Source organism: Sminthopsis crassicaudata, chromosome 2 (assembly GCF_048593235.1).
Source record: "Sminthopsis crassicaudata isolate SCR6 chromosome 2, ASM4859323v1, whole genome shotgun sequence".
NCBI lineage: Eukaryota > Metazoa > Chordata > Mammalia > Dasyuromorphia > Dasyuridae > Sminthopsis > Sminthopsis crassicaudata.
The window spans coordinates 315,712,797-315,738,267 of record NC_133618.1 but is presented as its reverse complement, the minus strand read 5'-3'; the positions used below and the strand labels follow the sequence as shown (position 1 = coordinate 315,738,267).

General features: G+C 36.4%; 1 protein-coding gene across 2 annotated transcripts in view; it reads right to left on the bottom strand.

Annotated features, from left to right (window-relative positions):
- HEATR4 (HEAT repeat containing 4) overlaps positions 1–25,471 on the bottom strand; it is an 83,740-nt gene that overhangs the window by 21,747 nt on the left and 36,522 nt on the right. For both annotated transcript variants that reach the window (XM_074290073.1, XM_074290074.1), the window contains 5 exons: positions 24,332–24,492; positions 20,474–20,581; positions 17,563–17,681; positions 12,489–12,669; positions 7,013–7,082 (listed from right to left, as the gene is read on the bottom strand). In XM_074290073.1, coding sequence (XP_074146174.1) covers positions 7,013–7,082; positions 12,489–12,669; positions 17,563–17,681; positions 20,474–20,581; positions 24,332–24,492 — 639 coding nt within the window. The remainder of the gene's footprint in view (positions 1–7,012; positions 7,083–12,488; positions 12,670–17,562; positions 17,682–20,473; positions 20,582–24,331; positions 24,493–25,471) is intronic.

The window sequence follows — 25,471 nt, the reverse complement described above, 5'->3', positions numbered from 1 at the left end:
TTGGTCTTTTTCTAGCTTTTTAAGTTGTAAGCCCAATTCATTGATCTTCTCTTTCTCTATTTTATTCAAGTAAGCCTGTAAAGATATAAAATTTCCCCTTATTACCGCTTTAGCTGCATCTCACAAATTTTGATATGATATCTCATCGTTGTCATTATCTTGAGTGAAATTATTGTGTCTATAATTTGCTGTTTCACCCAATCATTCTTTAAGATGAGATTATTTAGTTTCCAATTACTTTTTCATCTATTTATCCCTAACTTTTTGTTGAATGTGGTTTTTATTGCATCATGATCTGAAAAGAAAGCCTTTACTATTTCTGCCTTCCTGCATTTATAAATTCAGCTTATCTTGATGTGATTGACTCCAAACCCTTTACAATTTTGGTTGCTTTCCTCTAGAAAAACTTTTGTCCAGTTTATTGCTGTCCTTAAACTGTACCCAGAACATTTCTCCATATATGGCCTGATTAGGCAAAGTCCAAGAAGGACTGATGCCATTTTATCACTATAAGCTATGTCGCCCAGTTAACTATAATATTGCATTAGCTTTTGGGTTTTTTGACTGCTATATCACACTGCTGACTCTCATTGAACCTGAAGTCCAATAAATGCCATTTTCTTTTTTAAGCAAACAATTGTCTTCCTTTTATTCTCCTTCTCCCCCACATACATACATACATTTTCTATTGGGAAGATGACTTTTTTAACCCAAATGTAAGATTTTAGACATTTTTCCACATTGGATTTCATCTTATTGTTCAATTGTTTCAGTCATGTCTGACTCTCTGTGACCCTAATTAAGGGTTTTCTTGGCAAAGATACTGGAGTGGTTTGCCATTTCCTTCTCCATCTCATTTTACAGATGAGGAAATTGAGGCAAACAGAGTGAAGTGACTTGTTCAAGGTCATATAGTAAGGGTCTGAGGTCATATTTGAACTTAGTGTTCCTGACTCCAAGTCTGGCACTAGCTATTGCACCTTTATCCTCTTAGACTCATCCTAATATTCTACCCTATTTAATAACTCTATTGGCTTTTTATTGCCTAAAAGAAAAATAATATACCTTTCATAACCTGGTTTCTTTCTATTTTTTCAGTCATACCTCTCCAAGTCCTCTGTGATCCAGTGATATCAGTAGTTTTTTTTGCTGTTCCTTACACAAAACATATTTCAATTCCTGGCATTTTCACTGGTTGAATCCTCTATTTCTGTAAGTCTTTCCTTTCTTATCTCTGCTTTCTTGCTATTTTAAATTCTCTGCTAAAGTCCTACCTTCTGCAAGAAGGTTTAATTTTTCTTAACTTTAATACCTTTCCTCTGAGATAATCTCCGATTTATCTTGTATAGATCTTGTTTGTACACAGCTGTTTATGTGGTGTTGTCCTCATTAAACTCTCAGAACTTGCAAATAAGGGCCTAATTTTGTCTTTCTTTGTAATCTCATCACTTAGCACAATGAGAGTCAGCAGTGTGATATAGCAGTCAAAAAACCCAAAAGCTAATGCAATATTATAGTTAACTGGGCGACATAGCTTATAGTGATAAAATGGCATCAGTCCTTCTTGGACTTTGCCTAATCAGGCCATATATGGAGAAATGTTTTGGGTACAGTTTAAGGACAGCATTTTTCTCTCCTAGCTTTATATTATTTGCAAATTTGATACGTAAACCACTTATGACTTTTGCCAAGTCACTGATATAATTATTTTAAAAAATAAGGTTAAGTGCAGTTACTTGAGCATCCCCCAATGGAAACATCTTGCCAATCTGATTTTGAACTATTAATCATTACTCTTTGAGACTAGGTATTCAACCCATTCCAAATCCCTCACTTCATTTATTGGCTAGTCCACATCTATCCATGTTTTCTATAATAATAGAATGAGATATTTTATTAAATGATGTGCTAAAAAATCTAGGTAAATTATATCTATAGAGTTCTTGTGATCTACCAATTTAATAGCTCTGTCAAGAAAAATAGAAAAGGAAATAAAGTTGATCACTATAATGTTCTTGAGGAAGCTATGCTGGATCTTTGCAATTGCTATTTCCCTTTTAGGATCTTTACTAACCATATTATTAATAATCTGTTCTAGAACTATCCCAGGAATTGAGATCAAATTCATTGTCTGAAACTTTTCGGACAAAAAAAAAGGTTCTTTCCTTTTTTGAAAATTAGGACAACATGCCATTCTTTTCCCATTTCCCATGATTTTCTGGGTATTGCTGTTCATGGCTCAACAATCACATTTGTTAATTCTGTGTGTATATACATACACATATACATATATACTCATATATGTGTAGTTATAAACAAACATATGTATATATTTATTTTTTCACTAACCTACAACTAAAATTCAGCATTTCCTTCATTTATTATTTTCAATAATAACAACAACATTATTCTGGCTAGAGATATCACCAAACTGCCAAATGCCCTGTCCTAAGGTCAGTTACAAATTATATCAATCTTAATTACAGTCAGATGCCCTACATAGAACGGATGGTCTTAATCTGGAATCCACGAACTTAATTAAAAAAAAATCAATAACTATTTCAATATAATTGGATTCCTCTGTGATCCTAGGTGTTTTATTTAAAAAACATTTATTTTGGGAAGGGGATCACAGACTTTACCAAATTACCAATGGGTGTCAGGTCATTAAGAAAAAAGGTAAAAGACTCTGCTTTAGGCTGATGTGATTTGGTTCCTCTAGCAATAGTCCATTCAATAATCATTGGACAGTTGCCTCACATTTAGAGTACCAATACTCAAATGTTAGTTCATTGATACACAAACAGTTGGGTCATTTTTAGCATCCTCTGACCCCTTTCCATCACCATCATGATAAGAGGGAGTCATGAAGGACTAAGGGACATTTGAAATAATTCTTTGATGAGTTGTCGTGGCCAAAAGAATTTTATTGCTAGGTGGTTTACTTAGTGATGATATGCCTCTCTGTGATTAGTTAAATTGGTGGTCAAAAAGCAGACTAGGTCTGTTGTCCAAGGACTAGTCTGAAAGGTCTTAACAAAACAAATGAGAGCATTAAGGAAAGAGATAACTTTTCACAACTATGGCTATAGGAAGAATTCTCGACAAATTAGGCTTCAGGATTACATCATTATTTATTTGTTTGTTTGTTTGTTTATTCATTTATTTTTGCAGAGGCAGCCGGGGTTAAGTGACTTGCCCAAGGTTATACTCGGGTCCTCCTGACTTCAGGGCTGGTGCTCTATCCACTGAGGTACCTAGCTGTCCCTAGGATTACATTATTAAAAATATTCTGCACAAAAATTAATGCAGATAGAGTTAGAAGGGAGGGTTAGCTGGGGAGAAGATTTTTTCAGCAAGTTTCTCAGGTTCAAGATGTACAGGGAATTGATATATGTGATAAAAACAAGAGCCACCTTCCACTAGAAAAATCAAGATTGAAAGCTAAGGGCTCTGAAAATAGATCATTGGTAGAAACCAAACTTAGAACATTCTGTACATCTAGTTATAACCTTTGCCTCCCCAGGTTCCCTGCAGGGATTCAGCTAATAATTAACTTGAGAGAAAGAAGAGATCTTCCTGGTAGCTGGGAGGTGGTCAGAGAAGAGCTCTTAAGGGGAATAGGAAACTCCAATATTAACTGACTCTTGTTCTGGGAATATGAAGCCATTAACTTGTGTCTTACCCTGACTTATGTAGATGTTTGAGAATGTCTTGTAAAATTTTTCTTGTTTAAGAATATTAAAAACATTATTTGAAATATCTTGTGTTGGGAAGGGTTTTCTGCAAACATGTGGGGACTTGGCCAGTTTGGACATTTCTCCCTTTAAACAGAAAAATGGGTGGGTTTAGAATAATGTTAAGCTAATAAAAAATTATTTTTGGCTGGCTTCTGCCTACAATGTAGATTCTTTCCTTTCTCTCTCTCTCTCTTTTTTTCCCTTTCTCTCTCTGTCTTCTTATTTTTCTTCTACAGAAGCTTTTTAAAATATAGAATAGACCAGGATTATGTGGGAACAGGGTGAAATGGACATTCTCCTGATGTCATGTTTGCTAATTGAGCTGTATCAATAATGGAATCCATAACTTTGCAGAGCATGATCTTATTTAACTACAAAAAAGTAGCTATTTTATGTATTTACACAATAATCCATAGAATAGAGATTCTTAATCTTTTTTGTGTCATGGTCCCCTGTGGCAGTCTGGTGAATCTATAGATGTCATCTCAGAATAATTTTTTTTTAAATTGGAGGAATTATAAATTTCAATTAAAATTCAGTTTTTAAACAAAGAGAGATATATTTTTCCCTTGTTCAAGTTCATAGACCCTCTATATTTTATTCTTTGTTTCCCAAATTAGGAACTCCTCCCGTAGAATATTAAATGACTTGTTCCAGGACCATTTATTTCTAGTCCATGAAAAATATGAAAATAACAATAATGATAATAATGCAAACATTTCTTATGTATTTACTATATTCCAAGCACTATGCTAGAGAAGCTGAAAATTAGATAAGGTATTATCACTGTTCTCAAAAAACTTATAGTCTATTGGGAGTGGGGTATAAGACACAAATTGGTGTAGCTATCACAATGTTATGTGAGAGTTATAAATGGGGAAAACTCATTACCAGCCAAGGAGATAGGTTCCAGAAAGAATTAAGTTGGGTTTTAAGGGATGGATAGTAATTCAGTGGGTAAAGAGTGGGAAGACCTCACACCTCTCAGATCAGCTAAGATGATAGGAAAAAATAATGTTATAGTATATGAAGATATAGTACATGAACAAGTTATAATATATGGAATAATGAAATACTATTGTTCTACAAAAAATGATGAACAAGCTGATTTTAGAAAGGCCTGGAAAGATTTATATGAACTAATGCAGAGTGAAACAAATAGAACCAGAAATACATTGTACACAATAACAGCAAGAATGTGCTGTGATCAACTATGAAGTCTGGTTTTTCTCAGTGATTCATTGATCCAAAACACTGTGAATAGACTTTGGACAGAAAATGCCCTCTGCATCCAGAAAAAGAACTATGGAGATTAAATGTAAATCAACACATGCTATGTTCACTTCTTTTTTTTCTGTTTTTTTTTCTTTCCTATGGTTTTTCCCTTTTGCTCTGATTTTTCTCTCCCAATGTGTATTAAAAATAAATAAATATATAGTACCTAAAAAAAAAGTGTGAAGGAGGAGGATTCTAGTCATATGAAGAACGACTTGACTAGCACAAGAGGGAAAGCAGAGATTACTTCTATTTGGTTATGTCAGGGAGTGGGTCACAGTAGGCCAGTCACAACATTTCTATACTTGGTAGGGGGTAGTCCGTTCCTGCTCCCTAGGATCGGAGGTATGGTAATTATAGCATAGATCGATCACACAAAGACTATATAGAGATGAGGAAGCAGGCCCAAAGTCTTGCTTTGAAGAGGCATCTTGGAATGGAAAGATCCCTGGGTTCTTGAGGGATGGCACAAACTCTGGCAAGATGTCCTGAGCTTGACAGTTTGCCCAGTGTCAGGAGATGAGCCCACAAGAGTTACCTTAGCTCTCATTTGTCCATATAGTGCCAAAAGCTGGCCTTCGGTCCATGGTTGCAACTAGCTCATTGGCACTGAGTCCATTTCCAGTCCTCCTTCATCTTCTCCCCCAAATCCTCTTGGTGACATTACAGGACATAAGAGGTAGGCAACAGAGAAAATGAGGTGCTGAGTGAAGAGGCCTATTTGCAAGAGAGAGGTCCTGAGAACTGGCTCAAGGTCATAGGGAAGATAAAGTACCTATCAGTTACTGGAGCCTGGAACTGAAAGGGTCCAGGACAGAACTGGGTTAGAACACTAGGAGCAAGATTCTCTTTGCTAAATCACCTTTTGAGTCCACTTCCTTGTCTCCATGGAGAGAAGAGAACAAACATTTTTCTAGTCCCTATGAATATTAGCTCGTTTGATCCTCACAACAACTACTACTATTATGGTCCCATTTTACAGATGAGGAAACTGAGACTGACAGGATTAAGTGACTTGCCCAGGCTCAGGTCTTCTGACTTCAGATCCAAGGCTCTATCTACTGGGCCACTTAGCATCCATCTAGATGAGCTTGCTGTGATAAGACTGAGTAGGGAAACCATGGATCCTCAGTCCAAGCTAAAACCCAGGAACAGGTTCTTGAATCTTCATTTAGTGATTAGCCTGACTACATGGCATGAATTACACAATAGTTAAGGCTTTATATTCTACACTCCTTTGCTGCCTTGAAGGAGGGCTGGACACAGGGCACTAGGCAAAACGCACTGTACTTTTTTCTTGAACTCCTAGGTTTGGATCTAAGATAAGATAAAGGTGAGGAGCCATGTGGTAGGTGTCTTATTATGTCTCATTTTATTGCTTCAATTGGATCTATGTGAAGAACAAAACATTGTTTACAATATTTAAACATTCCTGTCCATTTCAGGGGGGGATTTGACTCCTTTATGTCAAAACTGACTAGGATTTAATAAAATATAATAAGTCCTGGATTTGAAGGAGCCACTTTACAAGCAGTTGGGGATTCAGAAATATTCTGCAGGACCCCCCTCCCAACCAATGGGAGCTAATCATATTCTGGGGCACCTCAAGAATGAGGTACTTCCATGTTTAACATATATTAGATTGCTTGCTGTCTAAGGGAGGGGAGAGAAAAATTTGTAACACAAGATTTTGCAAGGGTGAATATTGAAAACTATCTTTGTATGTATTTTGAAAATTAAAAGCTATTATTAAAAAAAGAAAGAAAAAAGAATGAGGTGCTTCCCTGAAATTCATTTTAGAAGGGTAAAATACCTTTACTGCTTGAAGTGAGCATGGGACTGGCTTAGACCATGACCTTCTGTGGAATAGGATCAGATTGGTAACTAGTAGTAATGTTTCATGGTGAAACAGAGCCCTCTCTGAGGCTTCTTTCATGTTTCCCCAATCTCATAGATTATTCAAGAGACAGAAATAAGGGGCACTAACTCAGTAATACCTCTGATGGCAAAAGCTTTGATTTTCCAGTACGGATCACTATGTACTAACTTCATGAGGCTGTCGGAGACCTGAAATAAAAAAAGAGAAACAATGAGGTATTAGACTTTGTTAGGTTCTTACTAAGTGCTAATGAGATAATGAGACATTGGGTTTTACTAAGTGCTAAGTCGGTACTTGACAATTTTCTAGTTCCGGCCTTTCCCGGTAGTTTGACTTGTGAATTCCTGGGGAAGAGCTTGCGTGCTTGGGAGGAGCAAGTTCATTGGTTGAAGTGGTTCTTCCCAGAAGCCCTTGCATTATCCCACGCTCATTCTCTGGGAGGATAAAGAGGGCAGCTCGGGAGGAAAAAAGTCAGTCTCTGCTTTAGACCAGGCTTGACACAGCTCTCTGCAGGAAGGGAAGTCACTTCTCTGATGAGAGTTAACGGCAACTGTCTGGAGACAACGGCTCTCTACAGGAAGAAGAATCTGTCCGAGAGATTTGAGTTGACACAGCAGATCTCCTCCCAGAGAGCGATCGACAGCTTCTGGAGACGACAGCATGTTACCAGACTTGATTTCAGTACCCTTTAGATCAATGCCCATAGGAACAGCATGTACTCTTTCTAGAATAAACCTGGTTCTTTTTGCTTACCATGGATTGATTCTTCTCATCCCAGAGCAGTTTTGTTCAGCCTGACCATGGATGGGATTTGTTCACATACCTGATTCAGGTTTTCCTTCCCTCTAAAAAAATTACCACCGTCCCCTTTATCCCCCAAACTCACAACAAGAACTAGAAAATGTATCAAATCCCTCTTTGTTAGGATTACTAAGTGAGAACTCAGGTTGTCTGGACAGTGACAAGGTGAGAATTCAGGTTTCCTGGACAAGTACAAGGTGAGAACTCAGGTTGACTTGATAGAGGAGGCAAGCTCATTGGCTGAGGTGGTTCTTCCCAGAAGCCCTTGCATTATCCCACGCCCATTCTCTGGGAGGATAAAAGAGACAGCACTGGGCCCAGAGAGCAGATCGGCCTGGAGAAGGATAAGAGCTGGAGGAGATTCAGAGCCAGGATTCAAGAGAAAGACTCTGCATTGCATCAGGCTTGACGGGGCTCTCTGCAGGAAGGGAAGTCACTTCTCTGGACAAGAGTTAACAGCAACTGCCTGGAGACAACGGTTCGTTACAGGAAGAAGAATCTGTCGGAGAGATTTGAGTAGACAGATCTCTTCCCAGAGAGCATCTGGCAGCTTCTGGAGACGACAGCTCCCTACACCTCTTTCCCTTATCTTTCCCTTCACATTCTTCAGCATCAGATTGTTATCTGAAGAAGGTGGATGAGGATTTGTCCAAGGGTGGGAAAATTCAAAGTTCTCTTGGAAGAATTTATGGTTCTCTTAGGAGGAAAAGGGGAAACCCAGCTGGTGAGGGTGGGAAGCTATCCTAGGGCCATGCTGGTGAAAGTAGGAGGAGGGACTACAGGTAGGTGGGGCCCAGAAGTTCTAATCAGTAGATGAAAATTCTGTCCTGGCTTGTGGCTGGTGATGGGGGCTTGGTCCTAGCCGAGGGAGCCCATCCTTCAGTGTCAACAGCAGTAGAATTTGAGAGTCACCATAAACTGGCCAAAGAATAGGAACAGCACAGCTGTTGGCTACCTCTGGAACTTTTCTCCCTTCCCTCTACCATCCTTTAAGGGAAAATGAGTCTATGAGAGACTGGGGGAATGGCAAGAAGGGGTATCAGCCATGTGTTAGAGGTCCAAAGGGCTCAACTCATAAGCAGCTGATTGTTAAATTTTCAGTGTAAGCATTTATTTACATTTTGGAAATTGGCAAACACTACAAATAAGCACTTGGTTTATTTTTTTGTTGATTGACTAGACTTAAGAAAATGATGAATTCCCCAACTGATAAATGGTCAAAGAATATTGAATAGACAATTTTCAGATGAAGAAATTAAAATCTTTTCTATGAAGTTGGTTATATGAAAAATGCTCTAAATCACTATTGATTAGAGAAATGCAACTCTGAGGTACCACTTTATGCCTTTGAGATTGGCTAAGATGACAGGGGAAAGATAATGTTGGAGGGGATGTGGGAAAACTGTCACCAACTAAAAATGTTGGTGAAGTTGTGAAATGATCCAACCATTCTGGAGAGCAATATGGAACTATGCCCAAAGGATTATCAAACTGTGTATATTCTTTGATCTAACAGTATTTCTACTGGTTCCCAAAGAGATCTTAAAGAGGGGGAACATGTTTGTAGCAGCCCTTTTTGTAGTAGCAAAGAACTGAAAATTGAGTAAATGCCCAGAAGTTGAGGAATGGCTGAATAAGTTATAGTATATGAATGTAATAGAATATTATTGTTCTATAAGAAATGATGAGCAGACTAATTTCTGAAAAGCCTTGGAAGACTCACATGAACTGAGTGAAGTGACAGAACTAAGAGAACATTGTACACAATAACGACAAGATTATGTGATGATCAACTATAATGGACTTGACTCTTTTCAACAATGAAGTGATTCAAGACAATTCCAATAGACTTGTAATAGAAAGTGCCATCTGAAAACAGAGAGAACTATGGAGATTAAATGTGGATCAAAGCAAAGTATTTTCACCCTTTTTGTTATTATTTGTTTTTTTTCTCTCTCCAATTTTTTCTCCCCTTTTGATCTGATTTTTCTTGCACAACATGATGAATATGGAAATATGTTTAAAAGGATCACATATGTTTAACTTATATTGGATTGCTTGCTAGCTTGGAGGAGGGCAGGAGGGGAAAGGAAGAAAACTGGAACACAAGGTTTTGCAAAGATGAATGTTGCAAACTACCTTTGTATTTATTTTGAAAAATAAGATGCTCTTAAAAGATTAAAATAAAAAGAAAATCATGGAAAAATGCTAAACATGGTACAAATATATGTTAAATCCAATATATGCTTACATATTTAATTATTATGCCACACAAGAAAAAGAGAAGCAAAATTCAATGCAAGCAAACAACAACAAAAAGAGTGAAAATACTATGTTATGATCCACACTCAGTTCCCACAGTCCTCTCTCGGGGTGTAGATGGTTCTCTTCATCACAAGACCATTGCAACTAGCTTGAATCACCTCATTGTTCTTCTTTTTCTTCTTCTTCTTCTTCTTCTTTTTTTTTTTTTTTGTTGAGGCATTTGGGGTTAAGTGACTCCAGGGTCACATAGCCAAAAAGTGTTAAATGTCTGAGGTCAGATTTGAACTCAGGTCCTCCTGACGTCAGGGCTAGTGCTCTATCTACTGCACCACCTAGCTGCCCTGAATCACTTCATTGTTGAAGAAAGCCATGTTCATCAGAATTGATCATCACGTATTTTTGTTATTGTGTCCAGTGATGATCTGGTCCTGCTCATTTCACTGAGCATCAGTTCATGTAAGTCTTTCCAGGCCTCTCTGAAATCATCCTATTGGTCATTTCTTACAGAACAATAATATTCCATAATATTCATATACCATAACTTATTCAGCCATTCCCCAGCTGATGGGCATCCACTCAGTTTCCAGTTCCTTGCCACTACAAAAAGGGCTGCCACAAACATTTTTGCACATGTGGGTCTTTTTCTGAGGGAATATTTTAAGGCAAAGATTTAAGTGATTTGTCCAGGGTCACACAGCTAATTAATGTCTGAGGTCACATTGGAACTCAGGTCCTCCTGACTCCAGGGCCAGTCAGTATTCTATTCATTGTACCACCCAGCTGCCCTTCTCCTGGGGCTCTCCTGGGTTTTTAAACCTATCTTGCATGCCCTGAGAGAGGGGCAAAGTAAGGTTGGGACCAGGATATTACTGAAAGGACTTTAAAAGGTTCTCCTTTCTTCCTGCCCATGTGCTTGTTTTGGATCATGAAACCAGGGGCTGTTGTCCAGCAAAGAGGGTACATTTCAGCAATCTGGATATGAGAAGGATGAGATGGAAAACACAAGGTCCGGGTCTTTAGTTCCTGCTCTGCCACCAGCTCTGGGCCTCTCTTTCTTGGGTGAGATGGGTAAAAAGGAACCTTTTAAGTCTAATAGTTTGTATGTCTATAAGATGAGAGATCTGTTTCATTCACTTCACTTTAGCCTCTATTTCTTTTTTTTTTTTAATAATAGCTTTTTGTTTTCAAAATATGTACAAAGATAATTTTTGACATTCACTCCTACAAAATCCTTTAATTTTTCTCTTTCCTTTCCCCATCCCCGCCTAGTTATCAAGTGATCCAATATATGTTAAACATGTGCAATTCTTCTATACATATTTACACAATTATCATGCTGCACAAGAAAAATCAGATGAAAAAGGAAAAAAAAATGAGAAAGAAAATAAAATGCAAGCAGAGAACAACAAAAAAAGTGAAAAATAGTATGTTGTGGTCCACACTCAATTTCCACAGTCCTCTCTCTGGATGCATCTGCATCATGCTTTCTTCATCACAAGATCATTGGAACTGATCTTAGCCTCTATTTCAGGAAGAAATAAAAGAGCCTTCCTCTGTGATTTATAGGGTGTCTTTCTCCTTTATCAGATACCATTGAATTAAGAGTACTGGATGTCAGATTAAGAAGACCAGAGTAGTTCAAATCCAGCTTCAGACATTAAGAGCTTTATCATCCCAGACACCAGACTGAATCTGACTTTATCTGCCTTCATTTCCTCTTTTGTGGAGATAAATAATAGCGACTATCTCCCAGAGTTGTAGTGAAGATACACATTTACCTTCCAGGCTTTCCAGTTAATAGTTTCAGTATTTTTTTTTTTTTTTAATATCAGTTTATAATACACATTCATACTTATTTCTTTGGAACTTTTGAAGAAATATATCAGATGAGTAAGCTAGGGAATATAGTTCTATTCCTATTTTTAGATGTGAGAAAAAAGAGAGTTTGATTTCTTAAGGTGCTGTAGAAATCAGTGGTAGAGCTAGAATGGGGAACCCAGGTATTCTGTCTTCTAGTGCAGTGTCCTGAGCACTTCTTCCCCTTCCTTTCACCCTCTTCAGCCCCCCCCCCCCCAGTTAAGGAACTTTTATTAAAACATGATTTTTATAATCTAAATTATGTTTCCTTGCTCAGCTTTTAGTTCTGTGATCTAAAACAATGATAATATTCTAAGCTTTTCCATAGTAAAGAATTATGAAATTAAAGAAAGGAATGGTTTAAATTTTTGTACTGTGCTAAATTTTTTTTCCCCTGGATCTTTAAAACATTAATTTAATTTTATATATTTACTATTTTTTTCTTGTTTTTTAAATCAATAAATAATCTAGGACTAGTATTAAGTTTGCTAGACCTGGCATTTGCTCGGCACACCTTTATGCTTGGGCCCCATAGGACTTTTACCCGGTGTTCCCTGTCCAATTTCCCTGCCACCGCCACTAAAAAAAAAATTCTAGGAAGAAATTCCCAGGGCAAATAAACTTTTAATAGTGTAGTGAATCACCCAGAAACTGCTTGAACTCCAACTTACCATCTTATCTTTTATCCTGAGTGCACCAGCTGCTAGGCAGGCTTCCCTCCTGACAGCCACAAAATCATCATTGAAGCAGTTAAGGAAATCAGGAAGCAACTTGGCAGTCATAAGCTTCAGCCAGCCAATCAAGGAGAGGGCATCTACTCGGTCCTGGGAGTTTCCTTGACCCAGCATTGTTCTGTGTGACATAAGCATTCACTCAACCCCCGGCCTGAAAAACCTCCAAAATCTTTTAGTAGTATTGGCAAAGCTTTAGCACTTTAGTGGCCAATAAGTCAATTTATCTTTCCCAAAGTGCCTTTTAGCTCAGTTATAAATGGCTAAATGGAAGTAGTCAGGGGTTTTGTCACCCTCAAAGGACCCAGAACCAGGGTTATTAGACATCATTAGGAGAATAAAACTGAAAAGTTCTGCAGGTATTCAATGGAACCCAAAATCACATTCAAGTTGGCATTCCCCCCACCTAGCCAACCTTATTTCCCACGGAGAGAAATTATTATTATTTTTTCTTATATTAATAACCAATTATTGAATTAGGATCAGGATTTTTTCAGAAACCTGAAGGACATTGTTAATGAGATTGGATTAACTTTTACCCCAGTCTTGTTCAGACTCCACCCAAGCGGGGAATCCACAGTGTTCTACTTAGGTATGGGCTGGGCATAGATCCTTTGTCCAGATTGCCTGAGGTGGGGGTGGTCTGGGAGACAGTGATCAAAGTCAGGTCCCCCAACCCCTCATTAAAATGGGTCCACTTCTCATTATAATATTCATTCTTCTCATTAATTATTAATCAATCACTCTTTTCAACCAAGTGGTGATTCAAGGCAATTCCAATAAATTTGGGATGTAAAATGCCAATCACATCCAGAGAGAGAGAACTATGGAGACTGGTGTGAGTAGAAGCATAATATTTTCATTTTTTATTTGTTTGTTTTTTTCTTTCTCATGTTTTTTTTTTTTTTTTTTTTTTTCCTTTTTGGTCTGAGTTTTCTTGTACAACATGACAAATATGGAAATATGTTTGAAAGGATTTTTTGTCATTTCTGCTTAGGCAGTATGGTAAAGTCAAATATCCCCTTCTCAGAATAATATTTGGCAAAGTCAAATATCCCCTTCTCAGAATCCTATTTTATTTAAAATTTTTTTAAAATAACTTTTTATTTTCAAAATACATGCAAAGATAATGTTCAACATTCACCCTTGAAAAACCTTGTTTCCAAATTTTTTTCCCTCTCCTCCTTCCCCTAGACAGCAAGTAATCCAGTATAGGTTAAACATGTGCAATTCTTCTAAACAGATTTCTACATTTATCATGCTGCAGAAGAAAAACTGCATCAAAAAGGAAAAAAATGAGAAAAAAAAAGCAAGCAAACAACAACAAAAAAAGTAAAAATACTATGTTGTGATTTACATTCAGAACCCATGGTCCTCTTTCAGAATAATATTTTTAAAAAATAAGATAAGCAATCATATGAAACTTGTCAAATGTTTAACAAATATTGGATTACTTGCTGTCTAAGAGAGAGGGTGGGGAGAAGGGAGGGAAAAAATTTGGATACAAAATTTTGCAAGAATGAAGGCTGAAAATTATCCATACGTATGTTTTGAAAATAAAAAGCTTTAATTTTAAAAAAAGAAACACTTGTCAGAAAATTAAAAAAAAAAAAAAAAAAGTTCACAGACCCCAGTTAAAGAACTTTTGTAGGAGCTACCAGAAAAACCAAGAGGGGCAGCCTGCAAAAGGTTGCATTTATATTGAGTCTTGAAGGAAACCAGTAATTCCAAGAAATAGAGGTGGGGCAGAAGTGCATTTCTCTGATAGAAACAGCCAGTATAATCGCATGGAGGTGAGAATTGTAGTTGAGGAACAGCAATTGCATCCAGCATTTATATAATGCCTACTATGTGTCAAGCACTGCTGTTCAGTCATTTCAGTTGAGTCCAATTCTTTGTGATTCCATTTGGGGCTTTCTTGGCAAAGATACTGGAGAGGTTTGTCATTTCCTTCTTCAGCTCTTTTTACAAATGAGGAAACTGAGGAAAACAGGATCAAGTGACTTGTCCAGGGTCACACAGCTAGTCTATATCTAAGGCCAAATTTGAACTCAGAGATGAATTTCCCTGACTCCAGACCTAGCTCTCTTTTCCCCCTTTCCTTTTCCCATTGAAACTGGATAACTAGAATGTAAAGCAAAGTATAAAGGTGAACAAACAACATGCTTTGGGTGATTACAGGAAGCAAAATTTAATTTGATAAGAAGAATCAAAGAAAGTGCCCATAAAACTTTTCTCTTAGCCATTCTTATCCACATTGGCCTCTTTTTAATAGTCACAGTATTTATTATCCATGGTGCTTAAAAATACTTTTTTGTTATTTAATCCTTTAGTTTTTGTCTTTGCTGCAGCAAGATTGTAAGCTTCTTTCTGCTGGGACCTTTTCTTTTGCCATAGCACCTATCACAAAGCCTAATAAAATCATCAGCAGAGTGGATACATAGTAAATGTTCATAAAATATTTTTCTCCCAAATATATTTTAAACTTTTTGAAATCTGGGACTGGGATATTTTTTTCTATGTTATCCTTAATATGCAGCTAGGTACAGTTAATGGATACAACTCTAGGCTTGGAGGAAGATCTCAGTTTGTTACCTAACCTCTGTCTGCCTCAACATCCTTGTCTGTAAAATTGAGATAATAAAAATACCCACCTCCCAGAGTTTTTGTAAAAATCAAAGGGTGATTAATATATGTATTTTTTTTTAAATTTTAAAATTTTTTTATTTTTCCAATTACATGTAAAGATAGGATTTATCATTCATTTTTCTTTCTTTTTCTTTTTAGAATTTTTCAATAGTATTTTATTTTCCAAATATGTGTAAAAATAATTTTCAACACTTATCTTTGTAAGGTTTTGTGTTCTAGATTTTTCTTTCTCCTTCATTCTCAAGATAGCAAGGAATTTGATATAGGTTAAAAGTGTACAATACTTTTAAATATTTTTCCATATTTGTCATGTTGTGCAAGAAAACTCAGACCAAAAGGGGAAAAAATGCCACGAGAAAGAAAACAAACAAACAAAAAGGTAAGTCATTGCATTGTTGAGAAGAGCCAAATCTACTGCATCAACATTCATTTTTCTAAGATTTTGAGTTACATATTTTTTTCCCTCCCTTCCTTACCTTCCTCCTCCCCAAGACAGCAAGTAATCTGGCATACATAAGTTTTATATATATGACTAATATGAAAATGTGTTTAAAATGTTGAACATTTTAAAACATATTTTCATATTAGTCATATTATGAAGGAAAAATCAGAACAAAAGGTGAAACCATGAAAGGAAAAAAAATGCAAACATCAAAAAAGGTGAAAATAGTATACTTCAATCTGTAGTCATTTTCTATCCCAAGTCTAATGATCTGGAGTAGATCATTGTATTGTTGAGAAGAGCCAAGTCCATCACAGTTGATCAACACATAATCTTGTTACTGTGTACCAATGTTTTCCTGCTTCTGCTCAATTCACTCAGCATCAGTTCATGTAAGTCTTTCCATATAATATTCCATTATATTCGTATACCATAACTTATTCAGCCATTCCCCTATTGTTGGACATTCACTCAATATCCAATAGAAATTATATTTATAAAGAGCTTAGCATAGTGCTTAGCACATAGTTTGTTTGCTTGTTTGTTTTTTTTTTTAAACATACATTTTTATATAATTTGCTGCATAAGAAAAATATTATCAAAAAAGAATAAAATCAAGAAAAAAAAGTAAAATTCATTGTTGTTTATCCTTCATTTTTGAAAAGAACCAATGATACCAGGGGGCAATGTCTTGACTCATGTGTGAATTGGATTTAAGGGAGGCAGAATTGTACAATCATCAGTCTCTCTTTCCTTCCAGAGTCATCAAATCCCAGTGGCAAGGCAAAAGCCAGGAGAGAGGGCAATGGCCTGGCATGCAGTGGATGACCTTTGCTTATTCATCGTCTGCTCTATAAGACCTATTGCAACGTTACGTATACTATAGATATATAACTTTGTGAATGAATTAGTTACTCCAACTCCAAATACTGTCAATATTGAACAATGTTTATTCTCAGGAGTGCTTGGGAGAGCTGAGTGTTACATTTTTAGTGTGAACATTTACACTTTGAAAATGTGCAAAGGCTATAAAATAGTTTAGTATTTTTATGATTGTCTAGATTTAAGAAAGAAAAGGAGAAAGGGTTAATAAGGCAAATTGAATTTATAGTCCGTTGCCTTTTAGTGGAATTGTTAACTGATCTCCATTCTGGAGAGCAGTTTGGAACTGTTCCTACTCTTTGATACAGCAATACCGTTGCTATGTTTACATTTCAAAGACATTAAATTTTAAAAAAAGACCTAGTTATACAAAAATATTTATAGCAGCTCTTTTTGTGGTGGCTAAGAATTTGAAATCAAGAGAATGCCCATCATAAGAGTACTATGTGGGAGTGATGGAATAATAATTGGGTTATAAGAAATGACAAGCAGGATGATTACAGAAAAATCTGGAAAAAACTTACACAAACGGATGCAAAATGAAATGAGTGGAATCAGGAAAACATCTTATGCACTAACAAGAAAAAAGAATTTTGAATGACTTAGCTATTCTCAGCAGCACAATGATCTAAGACAATCCCAAAAGTTTCGTGATGAAGCATACTCTCTAGCTCCAGAGAAAGAACTGGTACTGTCAGAAAACAAATTGAAGCATGATATTTTTCACTTTTTTTCTATCCTTCCCTTTTTCTTTTTTTTTTTTTAAATTTGAGTCTTCTTGTAAAAAAAAATTATTAATATAGAAATGTTTTATATGATTGCACATGCATGACCTATATCAGACTGCTTACCATCTCAGAGAGGGAAAGGAAATTAGAATTTGAAATTCAAAACTTTAAAAAAATATTTTTACATGTAATTGTAGGGAAAATGTATTAAAAAGTGTGTTCCATACATGCCCTCCACCTACAGCCAGTGAATAAGTATTTATCTCTGTTTACACCGTAACCTCTTTCTGAATATCCTAAAAACATAACCTACCTGATTTTGTCATGCACCTCCTTTCCCAATTTCATCCTCCCAAGGGTTTGGGCAGCTGCCTGGCGTACACCCCAATTCCAATCATTCCACATCAGTTGGACCAACTTGTTTTTCAGGTCCTATAAAAACAAAACATCCCTCAGGATCAATGCTTCTGTACCTGAGATAGAATGGTAATAGAGTATACCATGTGATTAGATTTTATTCTAGAGGAAAGAAAGGAAATTATTCTGGTAAAACACTGCCTTTCTTTCATGTGACTACATGACAATAAGTATTTAACTTCTTAGCATCTCTTTTTTTCAACCATTGCCTTTCAAGTAGTGCCATGTTTATAGGTAGTCACTCAGACTTATTTAATTACAAGTAGGAAGAAGTACATAAGAGGTGAAATTATGAATAAAAAGACACATGAATTACTTTTCCAGTTATTGTTCATTTTTCAGTCACGTCCTACTCTTTGTGACCTTTTTTGGGGGTTTTCTTGGCAAAGATTCTGGAGTAGTTTGTCATATTCTCTAGTTCATTTTGCACATGAGGAAACTGAGGCAAACAGGATTAAGTGATTTTCTCAAATGACAACTTTTAGACAGTGGGGCTGAAGGAACAGTCAAATGTTCAAGGCCATAGGAATAGTAGATAGAGTTTCAGACCAATCTTGTGGTATTCACAGTAGAGGAGAATAAGAGGATCTAGTTGGCCATCCTTGTGGCAACTCCCCTTAGAGAGCTGACGGTACTCCACAGGTAATGGCAGGTTGATGAAATACATTATGGGGAAAGGGAAGGTTAAGAAAAAAAGTAGCATCTTCATGGCAGATTTATCTAGGATTGGTGGTTAGGGTTCAATCTTGCTGCTTCCCTTGTTTGGAATGCCCTTTATATACTTAGCTAGATTCAGCACAATTCAAGATCTAACTCTTCCATGGGACCTTCCCTATAGTTTTTTCCTCTGTCTCTTCTCCATTTATACTTATAGTAAGTAACATGTAGCTTAACATCTATTTGCTAACTGTCTTATCAACTAGGCTATAAACTTCTTGAGGGGAAGGGATATAATATCCTTTTTGTTGTTGTTATTTTGGTTTTTAATTCAATTTTCTTTCATTTTCAATTTAAAATTCTATCTTCTCCCTCTCCCTTAACGCACTGACAAAGCAAGAAAAATAAAACTCATTATAAATGTGTATAATCGTGAAAAACAAACTTTCATATTAGCTGTATGACAACCTGTCTAATTTCTGTGGGGTATAACAAAAGTGGAATTCTCTTTTATCTCAGAAGGGGGTGGTGGTGTAATTTTTGTTAAAACAAGGTTTAGAAATGAAGCATAAAAATTACCTCTTTTTAACTTACATGAACTGATGCTAAATGAAGTGAGCCGAACCAAGAGAACATTGTACACAACAAGAAGATTATGTGATGATCAAATGTGAGGGAATTGGTTCTTTTCAATAATGAGCTGATTCAAGGCAGTTCCAATAGACTTGTGATGGAAAGTGTCAATTGCATCCAGAGAAAGAACTATAGAGACTGAATGTGGATCAAAGCACAGTATTTTCATGTTTTTTTGTTGTTTGCTTCTTGTTTTTTTTCTTTCTTGTGTTTTTTTTTTCCCCTCTTTTGATATGATTTTTCTTGCACAGAATGAAGAATATGGAAATGTTTAGAAGAACTTCATGTGTTTAAGCTATATTGTATTGCTTGTTATTTTGGGCAAGGGGGTAGAGGAGAAAGAGGGAGAAAAATTTGGAACACAAGGTTTTGCAAAATGATGCTCTTTTCAACAGTGAGATGATACAGGCCATTTCCGATGATCTTGTGATGAAGAAAGCCATCTACACCCAGAGAGAAGACTGTGGGAACTGAACGTGGATCACAATATAGCATTTTCACTCTTTTTGTTGCTGTTTGCTTGCATTTTATTTTCTTTTTCATTTTTCCCTTTTTGATTTGATTTTTTTGTGCGGCAAGATAGTTGTATAAATATATATATGCATATATTGGATTACTTGTCATCTAAGGGAGGGGGTGGGGGAAAGGGGAGGAAAAATTGGAACGCAAGGTTTTGCAAGGATTAATGTTGAAAAATTATCCATGCGTGTGTTTTGAAAATAAAAAGCTTTAATAAAAATGATGGTAGTATATAATCTATATCTCAGTTTTATCAGGGGTTCTCAAACTACAGCAGGAAGGCCAAATGCGGCCTGCAGCGTTATGGTAAATGGGCCGAGGGGCGGAGACAGAGTGTGAGTTTTTGTTTTTACTATAGTCCGACCCTCCAACAGTCTGAGGGACAGTGAATTGGTCCCCTATTTAAAAAGTTTGAGGACCACTTATAAGCTTTTTATCTTGGGCAGAAGGAGGTAAGGGAAGAAAGCAGAAAAAATTTGTAACTCAAAATCTTACAAAAAGGAATGTTGAAACTATCTTTCATATATTTGAAATGAAATTTTTTTTTAATCACTCCTTCCTTCTTTCCCCTACCCCAACACTTAGGAAACATCTCCTTTATTTGTTTCGTCTATCACTGGACATCGATTAGACATGCAATACCTAAATATTTATTTTGTTCAGGGAATTCAAAATCATATACAGATAGTCAGGGTCACAGAAGTACATGGGGGCATTTGGAAATGATTTTTATTTGGGGATTAGATAGAAACGTATTTTGAATTATGGGATGGAGTGTAGGGATGACATTTCAATCGTATCTTAGAATTTTGTAGGGGATTTGTCATAGAAGCTAACTGATTCTTACTGATTTTAATTTGATTTTGGCAATCTTAGAGGTAGGAAGCAGTGGTACTGGGTTAGAATGAAAATGGGAATTTGACAGAAGCATAGCTATAAGTGTTATTCACCTTATTTATACTGCAACTTGGATTTAGCAGGGTAAGAAAAGGATTTACCTGGTTGACAGACCTTCCACTGATCCGGGATAGAGCTCTGCAGGCCACTATCCTGTCTTCCCACTGGCAGCTGTTCAGTTCCACAGCAAGGAGAGTATGTATCATGCTCTGAGGAGATGTAAAACATAGTTTAATGGTTTCTTTGTGCACTTCAGTAATGATGGAACCTTGAAAGACCTACTATAATAATGTAGCATTCAGCATCAGGATCATAGAAAAGCGAGATGTCTATCTCTTAGTAGAGAAAAAGTGGAATGCCTGCTTCTTCATTCACAGCCTGCCTGGAGAGGGCAAAAGAGGGGCCTAGTTCACCCACTTTTAACAGAAAACTCCTAGACTTCTCTTTGACCCTAATTCACTATTTCTTTTCCCCTTTCTTCTCTTCTCATATTGACTATGTATGTTTCACGCCTATTATGGTGTCATTCCTATTTTCTAAGTTACCATTTCTTAAATGTCTAAGTCAGTGATGGTTTATGTAAATACTTTATCCATAACCTCTACCAGAATCTCAGGTGACGTGTTAGTGAAGTAACTTAGAGGAAGAATTCTTAGGGACTGAATAGTTACTGATCTGTTCATCATAGTCTCTTTCTCTAGATTAACTTTGGAGCAACAAGTGACATGAGTTCAGATCATATTTACATGGGGTGTATCTAGTAGTTAGTGAATGTAAAGTTTGTAAACTTTGAAGCACTATATAAACCCTTAAGGTTTGTAAATCTTAAAGTGCTATATAAATGCCAATCATCATCATCATCATCATCATCATTATTATTATTATTATTCTTCACCTAGTCACCAAACTTCCATTGTGATGATGGCATCATTCCTGAGCCTCCTAATGTACTCCTATGAAGCTCAAGCAATGTTTATAGAGCAACACAGAAATGTACCAGTATATATTTAACAACAGATCTCCCAGGAATTCATGAATGTGCACATATACATACATGTTAATGATTTATTTTAATAACTTAAATAATAATTTAAAATAATATTTAATAATTACATTTATCAATCTGTATTATTTTAGTTCTATATCATACATTTTTTTATTTTTAGCATTCTTAAAAAATTTTTTTTTGAGTTTCAAATTTTCTCTCTTCTTATAGCCCCTCTGCCACCTATTGAGAAGGCAAGCATTGTTGTTTTTTTTTTTTAATTTAGAATTTTTTTTCCCACAGTATATATGCATGAGTAATTTTTAAAAAATATTATCCCTTGTATTCATTATTCCAAATTATCCTCCCCTCCCTCCACTCCCTCCCCCCCGATGACAGGCAATCCCATACATTTTACATGTGTTACAGTATAACCTAGATACAATATATGTGTGTAAATACCATTTTCTTGTTGCACATTAAGTATTAGATTCCGAAGGTATAAGTAACCTGGGTAGATAGACAGTAGTGCTAATATTTCACATTCACTTCCCAGTGTTCCTTCTCTGGGTGTAGTTGTTTCTGTCTATCACTGATCAACTGGAAGTGAGTTGGATCTTCTTTATGTTGAAGATATCCACTTCTATCAGAATACATCCTCATACAGCATTGAAGTGTACAGCGATCTTCTGGTTCTGTTCATTTCACTCAGCATCAGTTGATGTAAGTCTCTCCAAGCCTCTCTGTATTCCTCCTGCTGGTCATTTCTTACAGAGCAATAATATTCCATAACCTTCATATACCATAATTTACCCAACCATTCTCCAGTTGATGGACATCCATTCATCTTCCAGTTTCTAGCTACAACAAAAAGGGCTGCCACAAACATTTTGGTACATACAGGTCCCTTTCCGCTGTTTAGTATTTCTTTGGGATATAATCCCAATAGCAGCAATGCTGGGTCAAAAAGTATGCACAGTTAGATAACTTTTTGGGCGTAGTTCCAAATTGCTCTCCAGAATGGCTGGATTCTTTCACAGCTCCACCAACAATGTATCAGTGTCCCAGTTTTCCCACATCCCCTCCAACATTCATCATTATTTGTTCCTGTCATCTTAGCCAATCTGACAAGTGTGTAGTGGTATCTCAGAGTTGTCTTAATTTGCATTTCTCTGATCAGTAGTGATTTGGAACACTCTTTCATATGAGTGGAAATAGTTTCAATTTCATCATCTGAGAATTGTCTGTTCATATCCTTTGACCATTTATCAATTGGAGAATGGTTTGATTTCTTATAAATTAGGGTCAGTTCTCTATATATTTTGGAAATTAGACCTTTGTCAGAACCTTTACTTTTAAAAATATTTTCCCAATTTGTTACTACCCTTCTAATCTTGTTTGCATTAGTATTATTTGTACAGAAACTTTTTAGTTTGATATAATCAAAATCTTCTATTTTGTGATCAATAATGCTCTCTAGTTCTCCTCTGGTCATAAATTCCTTCCTCCTCCACAGGTCTAGGTAGAAAGATCAAGGCACCCAGTCAGCCTTCTGCTGAATACAATCACTAGCCAAGCCCCCATAGGAACTTTTTGGGCAATTCCTCTGAAGCTGTTTCTGTCCCACTTGAGTTATCTCTTACCCATATGCTCCTCTATACTTTTCTTTCCCCACCAGACTGAGATGCCTACAGATGAGACTGTGTATGTGTTGGAATCCACCTTGCTGCCACAGTTCCCTTGACTTGATGCAGCTTATAAAAATTCACATGACCACTTCAGTTGTTTCTTTTTACTTCCATCAACTGAAGCAATTTCTTTCTACAAACACAATCTTCATCCATACTATGAGTCCACTTCCTGTCTTGGCAGGACATTGAAAATATATTTTTTTTCCCTCATGATCAGGTTCACTCTTATGCTTTGCTCAATAATATTCTTAATTCATGAGCATTTCAGAAGCTTTGCTTCTGAGATGTTTGCTTCTTCACATTAATTGTTATAACATCTCAGATTGGTAAGAAATACTAGATATGATCCAATTTAAAACGTATCTGCAACAATAATCCATCTTTTCTTTCCTAAATCAGCACTTTTAAAACTTTTTCCACTAATGATCCCTTTTTGCTTTTGAGTCTCAAATTCTTGTCTTATGAGATTTGATTGAAGTAACAGGGAGTGTTTAGTTTTGAGGAGAGAAAATTCAGGGGCTCTTAAACTGATGACTAAGTTTTGGAAGCACCTTTAAGTGAAAAGGGGGATTATTTTTGTTCTTTTAGTACCCAGAAAACAGAACTAGGAGAAACAGCTAGTTGTTTCCAAGAGGCAAGTTTAGTCAATGTGAGGGAAAACTTCCAAACAATTAGAGTTATATAAATTTAATGGATTGTTTTAGCAGGAGGTTTTCAAATAAAAATTGGATAACTACTTGTTGGGCATGTTGTTGATAGGAGTCAGACCATTCTAATGGTCTGAATTCAGACCATTCAGAAATGTGTCTGGATTAGGTAAAACTTTGAATTTGCTTCTAATTCTGTGAGTCTGTGAACACTCCAGAATCCTGACTACTGTTTCCTACAAATTCTTGGAGCTTTTACTTGACTTCTCATTGAGAAACTAAAGGCTCTATTATTCATAGCTCCCCTGCCTTGGGAATTAATCACCCTTAACTTTCCCAAATTCTAACCCAGGCTCTGTCCAAACCTTGATATATGTGTCATTGTGGCTCTGGGCATACCAATTCACAAAGTCACCATAAATAATTAGCCATGTAAAAAATGCTTATGTTTTTGGAATACTCTGAATCTTTCCTTTTAGTGGTGATTTATTAGCATAGACTGTGGAGTCCATTCCTGTGAAGAGAGCTTAATAGAAAATATAAACAATCCCACCATAATTTGGCTATAAGAATAGTAAAGGAGCTTATTTCTGTTTTGGTTCTCTCTCTGTGTATGCTTCCAGAATGGGCACCTACTGTCTTATTGCTGAGATGACTCAATAGGAGACAAGTTTGTTCCTCTGTTTCCTTATCTTTTTTGTAAAACAGTTGAAAGAGGATTCTCTTCACCACAGCAAAAGAAGCAACCCCGTCCAAAGCCAGGCACTGGGCTGCTGCCCAGCTGTCAGCATCATTGCCTGTCAGATGGAATTGGAAGAAGGGTAGAAGAAAAACCATGGAATAGTTAGAACTGATTTCCAGATTGCCTCTAAGGAGGCCATTCTAAGGGCTATCTGTCTGGGATGATTGCACCCTAAAATAGCTCTACAACTACCTGAAACCCTAAACCATATCCTTACTTTAGATGGGCTAAACAGGTGACTTAGCTAGGGATGAGAAGGGATAAGTGCTCCTTAAAGTATACCCATAGCTTGAATAAACAACTATAATTGGGGATTTCCAAAGAGCACTCATACCCTTATTTCTTCTCCATCTCTTTCCCCATCCTAAATGCTTTGAGCAATATCCAATAAACACTGTACTAGTACATAATGTCTCTCATCTAATAGACACTCAATAAATTCTTCATTGATTGATTGATTCAACAGGAATTTTTCTTAAGAGGTATTGAGGAAAGGACTATATACGGGAGACAATGATAATAAAGATAGATCTCAGTCAAAAAAGAAAAAAAAAGAAAGAAAAACTGCATTCTTTGGACAAGGTCCCCTTGCCTCTTCAGTTGGTGTCTACCACCTTTTCTGGGAATTATGAACTTTGAGAATAGAGAGGAATAGCATCCTGATGATGATTGCTTTGTTCCTTGAAGAAGCCTGATTTTCAGGCTTCCACCTCTACTCTAGGGTCTAGAATAGCTCAATTCCCTCTATAACCCTTACCTGAGCTCTTTCTTCAGATAAATGGTTTGACTTTTGAGGATATGAAAAAAATTGTCATATCTCTGCTTAATAACCTTGTCATGCTCTGTTTACTTGGAGTTCCTATTTAATCACTCTGGTCTATTAAGAGGTCTATTTGGATCATGAGACTAATAACCCAGAGACTACCTGAGAATAACATATCAGAACTGTAGGCAGGGGAGATAGGAAGAAACGATCGCTTCTGGCATGATTCTGGCAAACCCCAAACAATAACAATTTTTCCAGAGGGTGATGC